This window comes from Pelophylax lessonae, assembly GCF_965119305.1.
Source record: "Pelophylax lessonae genome assembly, chromosome: 11".
In the NCBI taxonomy this organism is placed as follows: domain Eukaryota; kingdom Metazoa; phylum Chordata; class Amphibia; order Anura; family Ranidae; genus Pelophylax; species Pelophylax lessonae.
This window is the reverse complement of record NC_138778.1, coordinates 133,385,594-133,403,141: the sequence shown is the minus strand read 5'-3', so window position 1 is coordinate 133,403,141 and position 17,548 is coordinate 133,385,594. Positions and strand designations below refer to the sequence as shown.

Genomic DNA, 17,548 nt, shown 5'->3' with positions numbered 1-17,548 from the left:
TCTTTTCATTTTGATGAATATCGCTTACAGCTAGTGTAAACTCAAAATTCAGTATCTCATAAAATTTGAATATTACATAAGACCAATAAAAAACTGTATTTTTAATACAGAAAAGTTGGCTTACTGAAAAGTATGTCCATTTACAGTATAGTAATGCACTCAATGCTTGGTCACGGCTCTTTTTTGCGTGAATTACTGCATGAATGCCGTGTGGCATGCAGGCGATCAGCCTGTGCCACTGCTGAGGTGTTATGGAAGTCCAGGGTTCTTTGATAGCGGCCTTCAGCTCGTCTGCATTGTTGGGTCTGGTGTCTCTCATCTTCCTCTTGACAATACCCCACAGATTCTCTATAGGGTTTAGGTCAGCCAAGTTTGGTGGCCAATGAAACACAGTGATACCAAGATCATTAAACCAGGTATTGGTACTTTTGGCAGTATGGGCAGGTGCCAAGTCCTGCTGGAAAATTAAATCAGCATCTCGACAAAACTGGTCAGCAGAGGGAAGCATGAAGTGCTCTAGAATTTCCTGATAGAGGGCTGCGCTATTGTTTCCTATTGTTGTGTAGGGGGTCTACTGTTGCTGGCTGCAGGGGATCTATTTTACTGCTTTTCTTGTTATCATTAACAAATAACATACAAATTAGTTAGCACCATAAAATGATACTTGGTTCTGTATTCTCTAAAAGAGGTTGTACTTGGAGGTGGGTGGAACCAAGGGACGGTATTGAGAGGTGGGTAGGGGATGGAACCAAGGGACGCTACTTAGAGGTGGGTAGTGGGTGGAACCAAGGGACAGTACTGAGAGGTGGGTAGTGGGTGGAACCAAGGGACGGTACTAAGAGGTGAGTAGTGGATGGAACCAAGGAATGGTACTGAGAGGTGGGTAGGGGGTGGAACCAAGGGACAGTGCTTAAAGGTGGGTGGGGGGTGGAACAAGGGACGGTGCTTGGAGGTGGGTAGGGTGTGGAACCAAGGGACGGTGCTTGGAGGTGAGTAGGGGGTGGAATCAAGGGACTGTGCTTGGAGGTGGGCAGGGGGTGGATCCAAGGGACGGTACTTGGAGGTGGGCAGGGGGTGGAGCTATGGGATGGTGCTCAGAGGTGGGCAGAGGGTGGAGCTATGGGACGGTGCTCAGAGGTGGGCAGGAGTGGAATACAGGGACGGTGCTTGGAGGCGGGTAGGGGGTGAAGCCAAGTGACAGTACTCGGAGGCGGGTAGGGAGTGGAACCGAGGGACAGTGCTCGGAGGTGGGTAGGGAGTGAAGCCAAGGGACAGTGCTTGGAGGTGGGTAGGGATGGAACCAAGGGAACAGTGCTCGGAGGCGGGTGGGGGGTGGAACCAAGGGAACAGTGCTTGGAGGTGGGTAGGGTGTGAAACCAAGGGACTGTGCTTGGAGGTGGGCAGGGGGTGGAACCAAGGGACGGTGCTCAGAGGTGGGCAGGGGTGGAATAAAGGGACAGTGCTTGGAGGCGGGTAGGGGTGAAGCCAAGGGACAGTGCTCGGAGGCGGGTAGAGGGTGGAACCAAGGGACTGTGCTTGGAGGTGGGTATGGAGTGGAACCAAGGGACCATGCTCAGAGGTTGGTAGGGTGTGGAACCAAGGGACAGTGCTTGGAGGTGGGTAGGGAGTGGAGCCAAGGGACAGTGCCGGGAGGTGGGTATGGAGTGGAACCAAGGGACCGTGCTCAGAGGTGGGTAGGGTGTGGAACCAAGGGACAGTGCTTGGAGGTGGGTAGGGTGTGAAACCAAGGGACTGTGCTTGGAGATGGGTAGGGTGTGAAACCAAGGGACTGTGCTTGGAGGTGGGCAGGGAGTGGAGCCAAGGGACAGTGCTCAGAGGTGGGTAGGGAGTGGAACCAAGGGACAGTGCTCAGAGGTGGGTAGCGAGTAGAGCCAAGGGAACGGTGCTCGGAGGCGGGTGGGGGTGGAACCAAGGGACAGTGCTTAGAGGCGGGTAGGGGGTGGAACCAAGGGACAGTGCTCAGAGGCAAGCAGGGGGTGGAACCAAGGGACATTGCTTGGAGGTAGGTAGGGAGTTGAACCAAGGGACAGTGCTCAGAGCTGGGTAGGGAGTGGAGCCAAGGGACAGTGCTCAGAGGTGGGTAGGGAGTGGAGCCAAGGGACAGTGCTCGGAGGCGGGTGGGGGTGGAACGAAGGGACAGTGCTTAGAGGCGGGTAGGGGGTGGAACCACGGGACAGTGCTCAGAGGCAAGCAGGGGGTGGAACCAAGGGACATTGCTTGGAGGTGGGTAAGGAGTTGAACCAAGGGACAGTGCTCAGGGCTGGGTAGGGAGTGGAGCCAAGGGACAGTGCTCAGAGGTGGGTAGGGAGTGGAGCCAAGGGACAGTGCTCAGAGGTGGGTAGGGAATGGAGCCAATGGACAGTGCTCAGAGGTGGGTAGGGAATAGAAGCAAGGGACAGCGCTCGGAGGTGGGTAGGGAGTGGAGCCAAGGGACAGTGCTCGGAGGTGGGTAGGGGGTGGGACCAAGGGACAGTGCTCAAAGGTGGGTGGGGGGTGGAACCAAGGGACAGTGCTCAGAGGTGGGTGGGGGGTGGAACCAAGGGACAGTGCTCAAAGGTGGGTGGGGGGTGGAACCAAGGGACAGTGCTCAGAGGTGGAACCAAGGGACAGCGCTCAGAGGTGGGTGGGGGGTGGAACCAATGGACATTGCTTGGAGGTGGGTAGGGAGTTGAACCAAGGGACAGTGCTCAGAGCTGGGTAGGGAGTGGAGCCAAGGGACAGTGCTCAGAGCTGGGTAGGGAGTGGAGCCAAGGGACAGTGCTCAGAGGTGGGTAGGGGGTGGAACCAAGGGACAGTGCTTAGAGGCAAGCAGGGGGTGGAACCAAGGGACATTGCTTGGAGGTGGGTAGGGAGTTGAACCAAGGGACAGTGCTCAGAGCTGGGTAGGGAGTGGAGCCAAGGGACAGTGCTCAGAGGTGGGTAGGGAGTGGAGCCAAGGGACAGTGCTCAGAGGTGGGCAGGGAGTGGAGCCAAGGGACAGTGCTCAGAGGTGGGCAGGGAGTGGAGCCAAAGGACAGTGCTCAGAGGTGGGTAGGGAGTGGAGCCAAGGGACAGTGCTCAGAGGTGGGTAGGGAATGGAGCCAACGGACAGTGCTCAGAGGTGGGTAGGGAATGGAAGCAAGGGACAGCGCTCGGAGGTGGGTAGCGAGTAGAGCCAAGGGAACGGTGCTCGGAGGCGGGTGGGGGTGGAACCAAGGGACAGTGCTTAGAGGCGGGTAGGGGGTGGAACCAAGGGACAGTGCTCAGAGGCAAGCAGGGGGTGGAACCAAGGGACATTGCTTGGAGGTGGGCAGGGAGTTGAACCAAGGGACAGTGCTCAGAGCTGGGTAGGGAGTGGAGCCAAGGGACAGTGCTCAGAGGTGGGTAGGGAGTGGAGCCAAGGGACAGTGCTCGGAGGCGGGTGGGGGTGGAACGAAGGGACAATGCTTAGAGGCGGGTAGGGGGTGGAACCAAGGGACAGTGCTCAGAGGCAAGCAGGGGGTGGAACCAAGGGACATTGCTTGGAGGTGGGTAGGGAGTTGAACCAAGGGACAGTGCTCAGAGCTGGGTAGGGAGTGGAGCCAAGGGACAGTGCTCAGAGGTGGGTAGGGAGTGGAGCCAAGGGACAGTGCTTAGATGTGGGTAGGGAATGGAGCCAATGGACAGTGCTCAGAGGTGGGTAGGGAATAGAAGCAAGGGACAGCGCTCGGAGGTGGGTAGGGAGTGGAGCCAAGGGACAGTGCTCGGAGGTGGGTAGGGGGTGGGACCAAGGGACAGTGCTCAAAGGTGGGTGGGGGGTGGAACCCAGGGACAGTGCTCAGAGGTGGGTGGGGGGTGGAACCAAGGGACAGTGCTCAGAGGTGGGCTGGCGGTGGAACCAAGGGACAGTGCTCAAAGGTGGGTGGGGGTGGAACCAAGGGACAGTGCTCAGAGGTGGAACCAAGGGACAGTGCTCAGAGGTGGGTGGGGGGTAGAACCAAGGGACATTGCTTGGAGGTGGGTAGGGAGTTGAACCAAGGGACAGTGCTCAGAGCTGGGTAGGGAGTGGAGCCAAGGGACAGTGCTCAGAGCTGGGTAGGGAGTGGAGCCAAGGGACAGTGCTCAGAGGTGGGTAGGGGGTGGAACCAAGGGACAGTGCTCAGAGGCAAGCAGGGGGTGGAACCAAGGGACATTGCTTGGAGGTGGGTAGGGAGTTGAACCAAGGGACAGTGCTCAGAGCTGGGTAGGGAGTGGAGCCAAGGGACAGTGCTCAGAGGTGGGTAGGGAGTGGAGCCAAGGGACAGTGCTCAGAGGTGGGCAGGGAGTGGAGCCAAAGGACAGTGCTCAGAGGTGGGTAGGGAGTGGAGCCAAGGGACAGTGCTCAGAGGTGGGTAGGGAATGGAGCCAACGGACAGTGCTCAGAGGTGGGTAGGGAATGGAAGCAAGGGACAGCGCTCGGAGGTGGGTAGGGGGTGGGACCAAGGGACAGTGCTCAAAGGTGGGTGGGGGGTGGAACCAAGGGACAGTGCTCAGAGGTGGGTGGGGGGTGGAACCAAGGGACAGTGCTCAGAGGTGGGTGGGGGGTGGAACCAAGGGACAGTGCTCAAAGGTGGGTGGGGGGTGGAACCAAGGGACAGTGCTCAGAGGTGGGTGGGGGGTGGAACCAAGGGACAGTGCTCAGAGGTGGAACCAAGGGACAGTGCTGAGAGGTGGGTAGGGGGTGGAACCAAGAGACAGTGCTCGGAGGTTGGTGGGGGCTGGAACCAAGGGACAGTGCTCAGAGGTGGGTGGGGGTGGAACCAAGGGACAGTGCTCAGAGGTGGAACCAAGGGACAGTGCTGAGAGGTGGGTAGGGGGTGGAACCAAGAGACAGTGCTCGGAGGTTGGTGGGGGGTGGAACCAAGGGACAGTTCTCAGAGGTTGGTGGAACCAAGGGACAGGGCTCAGAGGTGGGTGGGGGGTGGAACCAAGGGACAGTGCTCGGAGGTGGGTGGGGGGTGGATCCAAGGGACAGTGCTCGGAGGTTGGTGGAACCAAGGGACAGTGCTCAGAGGTTGGTGGAGGTCGAACCAAGGGACAGTGCTCGGAGGTTGGTGGAACCAAGGGACAGTGCTCAGAGGTGGGTGAGGGGGTGGAACCAAGGGACAGTGCTCGGAGGTGGGTGGGGGGTGGAACCAAGGGACAGTGCTCGGAGGTTGGTGGAACCAAGGGACAGTGCTCAGAGGTGGGTGGGGGGGTGGAACCAAGGGACAGTGCTCGGAGGTGGGTGGGGGGTGGAACCAAGGGACAGTGCTCGGAGGTTGGTGGAACCAAGGGACAGTGCTCAGAGGTGGGTGGGGGTGGAACCAAGGGACAGTCCTCGGAGGTTGGTGGAACCAAGGGACAGTGCTCAGAGGTGGGTGGAGGTGGAACCAAGGGACAGTGCTTGGAGGTTGGTGGAACCAAGGGACAGTGCTCAGAGGTGGGTGAGGGGGGGTGGAACCAAGGGACAGTGCTCGGAGGTGGGTGGGGGGTGGGACCAAGGGACAGTGCTCAGAGGGTATAGTGGGGGGTGGAACCAAGGGACAGTGCTCAGAGGTGGGTGGGGGGTGGTACCAAGGGACAGTGCTCAGAGGTTGGTGGGGGGTGGAACCAAGGGACAGTGCTCAAAGGTGGGTGGGGGGTGGAATCAAGGGACAGTGCTCAGAGGTGGAACCAAGGGACAGTGCTCGGAGGTTGGTGGGGGATGGAAACAAGGGACGGTGCTCAGAGGTGGGTGGGGGGTGGAACCAAGGGACAGTGCTTGGAGGTTGGTGGAACCAAGGGACAGTGCTCGGAGGTTGGTGGGATTGGAAACAAGGGACAGTGCTCGGAGGTGGGTGGGGGATGGAACAAGGGACAGTGATCGGAGGTTGGTGGAACCAAGGGACAGTGCTTGGAGGTTGGTGGGGGGTGAATCCAAGGGACAGTGCTCTGAGGTTGGTGGAACCAAGGGACAGCACCCAGAGGTGGGTGGGGGGTGGAACCAAGGGACAGTGCTTGGAGGTTGGTGGAACCAAGGGACAGTGTTCGGAGGTTGGTGGGGGATGGAAACAAGGGACAGTGCTCGGAGGTTGGTGGAACCAAGGGACAGTGCTCGGAGGTTGGTGGGGGGTGGAACCAAGGGACAGGGCTCAGAGGTGGGTGGGGGGTGGAACCAAGGGACAGGGCTCAGAGTTGGCTGGGGGGTGGAACCAAGGGACAGTGCTCGGAGGTTGGTGGAACCAAGGGACAGTGCTCAGAGGTGGGTGGGGGGTGGAACCAAGGGACAGTGCTCGGAGGTAGGTGGAACCAAGGGACAGTGCTCGGAGGTTGGTGGGGGATGGAAACAAGGGACAGTGCTCAGAGGTGGGTGGGGGGTGGAACCAAGGGACAGTGCTTGGAGGTTGGTGGAACCAAGGGACAGTGCTCGGAGGTTGGAGGGGTTGGAAACAAGGGACAGTGCTCGGAGGTGGGTGGGGGGTGGAACCAAGGGACAGTGCTCGGAGGTTGGTGGAACCAAGGGACAGTGCTCAGAGGTGGGTGGGGGTGGAACCAAGGGACAGTCCTCGGAGGTTGGTGGAACCAAGGGACAGTGCTCAGAGGTGGGTGGAGGTGGAACCAAGGGACAGTGCTTGGAGGTTGGTGGAACCAAGGGACAGTGCTCAGAGGTGGGTGAGGGGGGGTGGAACCAAGGGACAGTGCTCGGAGGTGGGTGGGGGGTGGGACCAAGGGACAGTGCTCAGAGGGTATAGTGGGGGGTGGAACCAAGGGACAGTGCTCAGAGGTGGGTGGGGGGTGGTACCAAGAGACAGTGCTCAGAGGTTGGTGGGGGGTGGAACCAAGGGACAGTGCTCAAAGGTGGGTGGGGGGTGGAATCAAGGGACAGTGCTCAGAGGTGGAACCAAGGGACAGTGCTCAGAGGTGGGTGGGGGGTGGAACCAAGGGACAGTGCTCAGAGGTGGAACCAAGGGACAGTGCTCGGAGGTTGGTGGGGGATGGAAACAAGGGACAGTGCTCAGAGGTGGGTGGGGGGTGGAACCAAGGGACAGTGCTTGGAGGTTGGTGGAACCAAGGGACAGTGCTCGGAGGTTGGTGGGATTGGAAACAAGGGACAGTGCTCGGAGGTGGGTGGGGGATGGAACAAGGGACAGTGATCGGAGGTTGGTGGAACCAAGGGACAGTGCTTGGAGGTTGGTGGGGGGTGAATCCAAGGGACAGTGCTCTGAGGTTGGTGGAACCAAGGGACAGCACCCAGAGGTGGGTGGGGGGTGGAACCAAGGGACAGTGCTTGGAGGTTGGTGGAACCAAGGGACAGTGTTCGGAGGTTGGTGGGGGATGGAAACAAGGGACAGTGCTCGGAGGTTGGTGGAACCAAGGGACAGTGCTCGGAGGTTGGTGGGGGGTGGAACCAAGGGACAGGGCTCAGAGGTGGGTGGGGGGTGGAACCAAGGGACAGGGCTCAGAGGTGGGTGGGGGGTGGAACCAAGGGACAGGGCTCAGAGGTGGCTGGGGGGTGGAACCAAGGGACAGTGCTCGGAGGTTGGTGGAACCAAGGGACAGTGCTCAGAGGTGGGTGGGGGGTGGAACCAAGGGACAGTGCTCGGAGGTAGGTGGAACCAAGGGACAGTGCTCGGAGGTTGGTGGGGGATGGAAACAAGGGACAGTGCTCAGAGGTGGATGGGGGGTGGAACCAAGGGACAGTGCTTGGAGGTTGGTGGAACCAAGGGACAGTGCTCGGAGGTTGGTGGGGTTGGAAACAAGGGACAGTGCTCGGAGGTGGGTGGGGGATGGAACAAGGGACAGTGCTCAGAGGTTGGTGGAACCAAGGGACAGTGCTCGGAGGTTGGTGGGGGGTGAATCCAAGGGACAGTGCTCTGAGGTTCGTGGAACCAAGGGACAGTACTCAGAGGTGGGTGGGGGGTGGAAACAAGGGACAGAGCTCGGAGGTTGGTGGGGGATGGAAACAAGGGACAGTGCTCGGATGTGGGTGGGGGATGGAACAAGGGACAGTGCTCGGAGGTTGGTGGAACCAAGGGACAGTGCTCGGAGGTTGGTGGGGGGTGGAACCAAGGGACAGGGCTCAGAGGTGGCTGGGGGGTGGAACCAAGGGACAGTGCCCAGAGGTTGGTGGAACCAAGGGACAGTGCTCGGAGGTTTGTGGGGGGTGGAACCAAGGGACAGTGCTCAGAGGTGGGTGGGGGGTGGAACCAAGGGACAGTGCTCGGAGGTAGGTGGAACCAAGGGACAGTGCTCGGAGGTTGGTGGGGGATGGAAACAAGGGACAGTGCTCAGAGGTGGGTGGGGGGTGGAACCAAGGGACAGTGCTTGGAGGTTGGTGGAACCAAGGGACAGTGCTCGGAGGTTGGTGGGGTTGGAAACAAGGGACAGTGCTCGGAGGTGGGTGGGGGATGGAACAAGGGACAGTGCTTGGGGGTTGGTGGAACCAAGGGACAGTGCTCGGAGGTTGGTGGGGGGTGAATCCAAGGGACAGTGCTCTGAGGTTCGTGGAACCAAGGGACAGTACTCAGAGGTGGGTGGGGGGTGGAACCAAGGGACAGTGCTTGGAGGCTGGTGGAACCAAGGGACAGTGCTCAGAGGTTGGTGGGGGATGGAAACAAGGGACAGTGCTCGGAGGTTGGTGGGGGGTGAATCCAAGGGACAGTGCTCTGAGGTTCGTGGAACCAAGGGACAGTACTCAGAGGTGGTTGGGGGGTGGAACCAAGGGACAGTGCTTGGAGGCTGGTGGAACCAAGGGACAGTGCTCGGAGGTTGGTGGGGGATGGAAACAAGGGACAGTGCTCGGAGGTTGGTGGGGGATGGAAACAAGGGACAGTGCTCGGATGTGGGTGGGGGATGGAACAAGGGACAGTGCTCGGAGGTTGGTGGAACCAAGGGACAGTGCTCGGAGGTTGGTGGGGGGTGGAACCAAGGGACAGGGCTCAGAGGTGGCTGGGGGGTGGAACCAAGGGACAGTGCTCAGAGGTTGGTGGGGGGCGGAACCAAGGGACAGGGCTCAGAGGTGGCTGGGGGGTGGAACCAAGGGACAGTGCCCAGAGGTTGGTGGAACCAAGGGACAGTGCTCGGAGGTTGGTGGGGGGTGGAACCAAGGGACAGTGCTCAGAGGTGGGTGGGGGGTGGAACCAAGGGACAGTGCTCGGAGGTAGGTGGAACCAAGGGACAGTGCTCGGAGGTTGGTGGGGGATGGAAACAAGGGACAGTGCTCAGAGGTGGGTGGGGGGTGGAACCAAGGGACAGTGCTCGGAGGTTGGTGGGGGATGGAAACAAGGGACAGTGCTCAGAGGTGGATGGGGGGTGGAACCAAGGGACAGTGCTTGGAGGTTGGTGGAACCAAGGGACAGTGCTCGGAGGTTGGTGGGGTTGGAAACAAGGGACAGTGCTCGGAGGTGGGTGGGGGATGGAACAAGGGACAGTGCTCGGAGGTTGGTGGAACCAAGGGACAGTGCTCGGAGGTTGGTGGGGGGTGAATCCAAGGGACAGTGCTCTGAGGTTCGTGGAACCAAGGGACAGTACTCAGAGGTGGGTGGGGGGTGGAACCAAGGGACAGTGCTTGGAGGCTGGTGGAACCCAGGGACAGTGCTCGGAGGTTGGTGGGGGATGGAAACAAGGGACAGAGCTTGGAGGTTGGTGGGGGATGGAAACAAGGGACAGTGCTCGGATGTGGGTGGGGGATGGAACAAGGGACAGTGCTCGGAGGTTGGTGGAACCAAGGGACAGTGCTCGGAGGTTGGTGGGGGGTGGAACCAAGGGACAGGGCTCAGAGGTGGCTGGGGGGTGGAACCAAGGGACAGTGCCCAGAGGTTGGTGGAACCAAGGGACAGTGCTCGGAGGTTTGTGGGGGGTGAAACCAAGGGACAGTGCTCAGAGGTGGGTGGGGGGTGGAACCAAGGGACAGTGCTCGGAGGTAGGTGGAACCAAGGGACAGTGCTCGGAGGTTGGTGGGGGATGGAAACAAGGGACAGTGCTCAGAGGTGGGTGGGGGGTGGAACCAAGGGACAGTGCTTGGAGGTTGGTGGAACCAAGGGACAGTGCTCGGAGGTTGGTGGGGTTGGAAACAAGGGACAGTGCTCGGAGGTGGGTGGGGGATGGAACAAGGGACAGTGCTTGGGGGTTGGTGGAACCAAGGGACAGTGCTCGGAGGTTGGTGGGGGGTGAATCCAAGGGACAGTGCTCTGAGGTTCGTGGAACCAAGGGACAGTACTCAGAGGTGGGTGGGGGGTGGAACCAAGGGACAGTGCTTGGAGGCTGGTGGAACCAAGGGACAGTGCTCAGAGGTTGGTGGGGGATGGAAACAAGGGACAGTGCTCGGAGGTTGGTGGGGGGTGAATCCAAGGGACAGTGCTCTGAGGTTCGTGGAACCAAGGGACAGTACTCAGAGGTGGTTGGGGGGTGGAACCAAGGGACAGTGCTTGGAGGCTGGTGGAACCAAGGGACAGTGCTCGGAGGTTGGTGGGGGATGGAAACAAGGGACAGTGCTCGGAGGTTGGTGGGGGATGGAAACAAGGGACAGTGCTCGGATGTGGGTGGGGGATGGAACAAGGGACAGTGCTCGGAGGTTGGTGGAACCAAGGGACAGTGCTCGGAGGTTGGTGGGGGGTGGAACCAAGGGACAGGGCTCAGAGGTGGCTGGGGGGTGGAACCAAGGGACAGTGCTCAGAGGTTGGTGGGGGGTGGAACCAAGGGACAGGGCTCAGAGGTGGCTGGGGGGTGGAACCAAGGGACAGTGCCCAGAGGTTGGTGGAACCAAGGGACAGTGCTCGGAGGTTGGTGGGGGGTGGAACCAAGGGACAGTGCTCAGAGGTGGGTGGGGGGTGGAACCAAGGGACAGTGCTCGGAGGTAGGTGGAACCAAGGGACAGTGCTCGGAGGTTGGTGGGGGATGGAAACAAGGGACAGTGCTCAGAGGTGGGTGGGGGGTGGAACCAAGGGACAGTGCTCGGAGGTTGGTGGGGGATGGAAACAAGGGACAGTGCTCAGAGGTGGATGGGGGGTGGAACCAAGGGACAGTGCTTGGAGGTTGGTGGAACCAAGGGACAGTGCTCGGAGGTTGGTGGGGTTGGAAACAAGGGACAGTGCTCGGAGGTGGGTGGGGGATGGAACAAGGGACAGTGCTCGGAGGTTGGTGGAACCAAGGGACAGTGCTCGGAGGTTGGTGGGGGGTGAATCCAAGGGACAGTGCTCTGAGGTTCGTGGAACCAAGGGACAGTACTCAGAGGTGGGTGGGGGGTGGAACCAAGGGACAGTGCTTGGAGGCTGGTGGAACCAAGGGACAGTGCTCGGAGGTTGGTGGGGGATGGAAACAAGGGACAGAGCTCGGAGGTTGGTGGGGGATGGAAACAAGGGACAGTGCTCGGATGTGGGTGGGGGATGGAACAAGGGACAGTGCTCGGAGGTTGGTGGAACCAAGGGACAGTGCTCGGAGGTTGGTGGGGGGTGGAACCAAGGGACAGGGCTCAGAGGTGGCTGGGGGGTGGAATCAAGGGACAGTGCCCAGAGGTTGGTGGAACCAAGGGACAGTGCTCGGAGGTTTGTGGGGGGTGGAACCAAGGGACAGTGCTCAGAGGTGGGTGGGGGGTGGAACCAAGGGACAGTGCTCGGAGGTAGGTGGAACCAAGGGACAGTGCTCGGAGGTTGGTGGGGGATGGAAACAAGGGACAGTGCTCAGAGGTGGGTGGGGGGTGGAACCAAGGGACAGTGCTTGGAGGTTGGTGGAACCAAGGGACAGTGCTTGGAGGTTGGTGGGGTTGGAAACAAGGGACAGTGCTCGGAGGTGGGTGGGGGATGGAACAAGGGACAGTGCTTGGGGGTTGGTGGAACCAAGGGACAGTGCTCGGAGGTTGGTGGGGGGTGAATCCAAGGGACAGTGCTCTGAGGTTCGTGGAACCAAGGGACAGTGCTCAGAGGTGGGTGGGGGGTGGAACCAAGGGACAGTGCTTGGAGGCTGGTGGAACCAAGGGACAGTGCTCAGAGGTTGGTGGGGGATGGAAACAAGGGACAGTGCTCGGAGGTTGGTGGGGGGTGAATCCAAGGGACAGTGCTCTGAGGTTCGTGGAACCAAGGGACAGTACTCAGAGGTGGTTGGGGGGTGGAACCAAGGGACAGTGCTTGGAGGCTGGTGGAACCAAGGGACAGTGCTCGGAGGTTGGTGGGGGATGGAAACAAGGGACAGTGCTCGGAGGTTGGTGGGGGATGGAAACAAGGGACAGTGCTCGGATGTGGGTGGGGGATGGAACAAGGGACAGTGCTCGGAGGTTGGTGGAACCAAGGGACAGTGCTCGGAGGTTGGTGGGGGGTGGAACCAAGGGACAGGGCTCAGAGGTGGCTGGGGGGTGGAACCAAGGGACAGTGCTCAGAGGTTGGTGGGGGGTGGAACCAAGGGACAGGGCTCAGAGGTGGAACCAAGGGACAGTGCCCAGAGGTTGGTGGAACCAAGGGACAGTGCTCGGAGGTTGGTGGGGGGTGGAACCAAGGGACAGTGCTCAGAGGTGGGTGGGGGGTGGAACCAAGGGACAGTGCTCGGAGGTAGGTGGAACCAAGGGACAGTGCTCGGAGGTTGGTGGGGGATGGAAACAAGGGACAGTGCTCAGATGTGGGTGGGGGGTGGAACCAAGGGACAGTGCTTGGAGGTTGGTGGAACCAAGGGACAGTGCTCGGAGGTTGGTGGGGTTGGAAACAAGGGACAGTGCTCGGAGGTGGGTGGGGGATGGAACAAGGGACAGTGCTTGGAGGTTGGTGGAACCAAGGGACAGTGCTCGGAGGTTGGTGGGGGGTGAATCCAAAGGACAGTGCTCTGAGGTTCGTGGAACCAAGGGACAGTACTCAGAGGTGGGTGGGGGGTGGAACCAAGGGACAGTGCATGGAGGCTGGTGGAACCAAGGGACAGTGCTCGGAGGTTGGTGGGGGATGGAAACAAGGGACAGTGCTCGGAGGTTGGTGGGGGATGGAAACAAGGGACAGTGCTCGGATGTGGGTGGGGGATGGAACAAGGGACAGTGCTCGGAGGTTGGTGGAACCAAGGGACAGTGCTCGGAGGTTGGTGGGGGGTGGAACCAAGGGACAGGGCTCAGAGGTGGCTGGGGGGTGGAACCAAGGGACAGTGCTCAGAGGTTGGTGGAACCAAGGGACAGTGCTCGGAGGTTGGTGGGGGGTGGAACCAAGGGACAGGGCTCAGAGGTGGCTGGGGGGTGGAACCAAGGGACAGTGCCCAGAGGTTGGTGGAACCAAGGGACAGTGCTCGGAGGTTGGTGGGGGGTGGAACCAAGGGACAGTGCTCAGAGGTGGGTGGGGGGTGGAACCAAGGGACAGTGCTCGGAGGTTGGTGGAACCAAGGGACAGTGCTCAGAGGTAGGGGGAACCAAGGGACAGTGCTCAGAGGTGGGTGAGGGGGTGGAACCAAGGGACAGTGCTCAGAGGTGGGTGGGGGGGTGGAACCAAGGGACAGTGCTCGGAGGTGGGTGGGGGGTAGAACCAAGGGACAGTGCTCGGAGGTGGGTGTGGGGTAGAACCAAGGGACAGTGCTCGGAGGTGGGTGGGGGGTGGAACCAAGGGACAGTGCTCGGAGGTAGGTGGAACCAAGGGACAGTGCTCGGAGGTTGGTGGGGGATGGAAACAAGGGACAGTGCTCAGAGGTGGGTGGGGGGTGGAACCAAGGGACAGTGCTTGGAGGTTGGTGGAACCAAGGGACAGTGCTCGGAGGTTGGTGGGGTTGGAAACAAGGGACAGTGCTCGGAGGTGGGTGGGGGATGGAACAAGGGACAGTGCTTGGAGGTTGGTGGAACCAAGGGACAGTGCTCGGAGGTTGGTGGGGGGTGAATCCAAGGGACAGTGCTCTGAGGTTCGTGGAACCAAGGGACAGTACTCAGAGGTGGGTGGGGGGTGGAACCAAGGGACAGTGCTTGGAGGCTGGTGAAACCAAGGGACAGTGCTCGGAGGTTGGTGGGGGATGGAAACAAGGGACAGTGCTCGGAGGTTGGTGGGGGATGGAAACAAGGGACAGTGCTCGGAGGTTGGTGGGGGATGGAAACAAGGGACAGTGCTCGGATGTGGGTGGGGGATGGAACAAGGGACAGTGCTCGGAGGTTGGTGGAACCAAGGGACAGGGCTCAGAGGTGGCTGGGGGGTGGAACCAAGGGACAGTGCTCAGAGGTTGGTGGAACCAAGGGACAGTGCTCAGAGGTTGGTGGGGGGTGGAACCAAGGGACAGGGCTCAGAGGTGGCTGGGGGGTGGAACCAAGGGACAGTGCCCAGAGGTTGGGGGAACCAAGGGACAGTGCTCAGAGGTGGGTGAGGGGGTGGAACCAAGGGACAGTGCTCAGACGTGGGTGGGGGGTGGAACCAAGGGACAGTGCTCGGAGGTTGGTGGAACCAAGGGACAGTGCTCAGAGGTGGGTGGGGGGGTGGAACCAAGGGACAGTGCTCGGAGGTGGGTGGGGGGTAGAACCAAGGGACAGTGCTCGGAGGTGGGTGGGGGGTGGAACCAAGGGACAGTGCTCGGAGGTAGGTGGAACCAAGGGACAGTGCTCGGAGGTTGGTGGGGGATGGAAACAAGGGACAGTGCTCAGAGGTGGGTGGGGGGTGGAACCAAGGGACAGTGCTTGGAGGTTGGTGGAACCAAGGGACAGTGCTCGGAGGTTGGTGGGGTTGGAAACAAGGGACAGTGCTCGGAGGTGGGTGGGGGATGGAACAAGGGACAGTGCTTGGAGGTTGGTGGAACCAAGGGACAGTGCTCGGAGGTTGGTGTGGGGTGAATCCAAGGGACAGTGCTCTGAGGTTCGTGGAACCAAGGGACAGTACTCAGAGGTGGGTGGGGGGTGGAACCAAGGGACAGTGCTTGGAGGTTGGTGGAACCAAGTGACAGTGCTCGGAGGTTGGTGGGGTTGGAAACAAGGGACAGTGCTCGGAGGTGGGTGGGGGATGGAACAAGGGACAGTGCTTGGAGGTTGGTGGAACCAAGGGACAGTGCTCGGAGGTTGGTGGGGGGTGAATCCAAGGGACAGTGCTCTGAGGTTGGTGGAACCAAGGGACAGTGCTCAGAGGTGGGTGGGGGGTGGAACCAAGGGACAGTGCTCGGAGGTTGGTGGAACCAAGGGACAGTGCTCGGAGGTTGGTGGGGGATGGAAACAAGGGACAGTGCTCAGAGGTGGGTGGGGGGTGGAACCAAGGGACAGTGCTCGGAGGTTGGTGGAACCAAGGGACAGTGCTCGGAGGTTGGTGGAACCAAGGGACAGTGCTCAGAGGTGGGTGGGGGGTGGAACCAAGGGACAGTGCTCGGAGGTTGGTGGAACCAAGGGACAGTGCTCGGAGGTTGGTGGGGGGTGAATCCAAGGGACAGTGCTCGGAGGTTGGTGGAACCAAGGGACAGTGCTCAGAGGTGGGTGGGGGGTGGAACCAAGGGACAGTGCTCGGAGGTTGGTGGAACCAAGGGACAGTGCTCGGAGGTTGGTGGAACCAAGGGACAGTGCTCAGAGGTGGGTGGGGGGTGGAACCAAGGGACAGTGCTCGGAGGTTGGTGGAACCAAGGGACAGTGCTCGGAGGTTGGTGGGGGGTGAATCCAAGGGACAGTGCTCGGCGGTTGGTGGAACCAAGGGACAGTGCTCGGAGGTTGGTGGGGGATGGAAACAAGGGACAGTGCTCGGCGGTTGGTGTGGAATGCAAACAAGGGACAGTGCCCCGGATGTGGGTGGGGGATGGAACAAGGGACAGTGCTCGGAGGTTGGTGGAACCAAGGGACAGTGCTCAGAGGTGGGTGGGGGGTAGAACCAAGGGACAGTGCTCGGAGGTGGGTGAGGGGTGGAGACAAGGTAGGGAGTTCCAGCACCTATTCTCTGAGAAAAAGAAAATCCCTGAAAATAAATATAATAGTTGCTGATGTCAGGGACGGCATTGCTGTGCCTTTCTCATCCTCTCCTCAGATATCCCCTCACTACACACAGAAGCACTTCTGTCAGAAAGCTTCAGAGGGGCTTATATATAGAGGGCATCATACACGCCTACAGAGCGGGGCACTGCCCGATGTGGGAGGGGCCCAGTCTGCCTCGCCAATGGCTGAACGCAGAATGTGTGTGGAGGAGTGTGAGGGCGGGGAAGAGTTTCTTGGTTGCACCGATCCATCCTGAGCAGATGGAACGTGGCCGCAGCAGACACCGGAGAGGGGGTGGTGGCGGCGGTCGTAGGCCGTACCGGGGCCGTGGCTCAGGCGGTGACCGGGAACATGTGTACAGAGGAGGACACAGGGGACCACCGGCCCGGGAGCACACCGGAACCCCGGAGAGCGGGAAGCAGGATGCAGAGGATGGCGGGGACACACCGGAAGTGAGTGAGGAGCGGAGTAGTGGATTCTCTAGGAGGAAAATCCTCAGTAACTGGGAGCGCTATGAGGCGGCGGAGAAGGAGCAGGCGGTGTCGGGGGGTGAGGTAGTGAAGAGGGGGGAGGAGTACTCCGTATTGCTGAGCTCCGCCGGGGACTCGTACACTCAGTTCCGCCTCTCTGAGGAGAAGGAATGGGGGAGCGGGACAGGAGAGGCCCCGGGGTGTGCGGACTATACGGCTCTCCTCACAGCTCTGCATACACTGCCCCTATACCTCACCCTCAATATAGAGGAGAACCTCGTACAGGAGGGCCTGCCCCAGGAACTGCCTCACCTCATACCTCCCACAGGGGTCACTCAGCCTATTCCCCCCACAGGGGTCACTCACCTCACAGGGGCCACACCTTCCTCTCAGCCTCCCCCCTCAGGGGCCACACCTCCCCACCAGACCCTTGACCAGGATCTGGACTTCCTGCTGAGTCTGGAGGCCCCTGTCATAGAGGGAAAGGCTGAGTCCCCTGTCCAGGACCCTGAGGAACCCCAAACCCCCACCATGACAGATGACGTGTGCCTGACTGCGGAGGAGGAGGAGGCCAAGGGCGTCACTGCTGAGGATCTGGAGGACTGGCTGGACGCCATGATTGCCTGAGGAGGACAACACCACACATGGGACTTCTAGTCTGTGTCACCCTGGAAGTAGGACTCTCAATCTACCAACACATGGCTGTCCTGACCTTCATCTACACATTGACTGGCCTTCAATCAAGAAACAAGAGGACTTCCTCCAGAGTGTTCCTGCATAGTCTGTGTCATAATCATGGTGGTGCCAACAAAAAGAAAAAGCATGAGGCTTTGTATATCCGTCTACAATACCTTACCTTCCACAGTCTGACCCCTCGGAGGTCCCTCACCACAGGGCCACAGCTGTCACTACTGAGGCGCTGGACGCCATGGTTACCTGAGGACAATAGTGCAGAGATGGGACTTCTAGTCCATAGTGGTCTGACTGCCTACCAACATACCTCTGTCCTGACCTTCATCTAAACATTGGCTGGCTTTAAAGAAATCTGCTCAAATGATGTCAGTGCAAAAAAAAAAAAAAACAATAAAGCATGCAACTTTATAAACCCCTTAAAGCAGAATAAGTTCCAGAGTACTTACCGTAAAGTGATATTAAAGTCTCTTTTTTGTTTAAAAATAAACGTCATACTTATCTGCTCTGTGCAGTTGGTTTTGCACTAAGC

At 59.9% G+C, this 17,548-nt stretch overlaps 1 protein-coding gene across 1 annotated transcript; it reads left to right on the top strand.

Annotated features, from left to right (window-relative positions):
• Positions 1-16,065: 16,065 nt before the first annotated feature.
• Positions 16,066-16,989, top strand: AVEN (apoptosis and caspase activation inhibitor). The gene has a single exon (XM_082272643.1). The coding sequence runs from the start codon at positions 16,117-16,119 to the stop codon at positions 16,951-16,953; it is 837 nt and encodes a 278-aa protein (XP_082128769.1). The 5' UTR covers positions 16,066-16,116; the 3' UTR covers positions 16,954-16,989.
• Positions 16,990-17,548: the final 559 nt, after the last annotated feature.

Bases quoted from the DNA above. Each gene is read 5' to 3' on its own strand.
- AVEN (XM_082272643.1), top strand. From the start codon at position 16,117: ATGGAACGTGGCCGCAGCAGACACCGGAGAGGGGGTGGTGGCGGCGGT.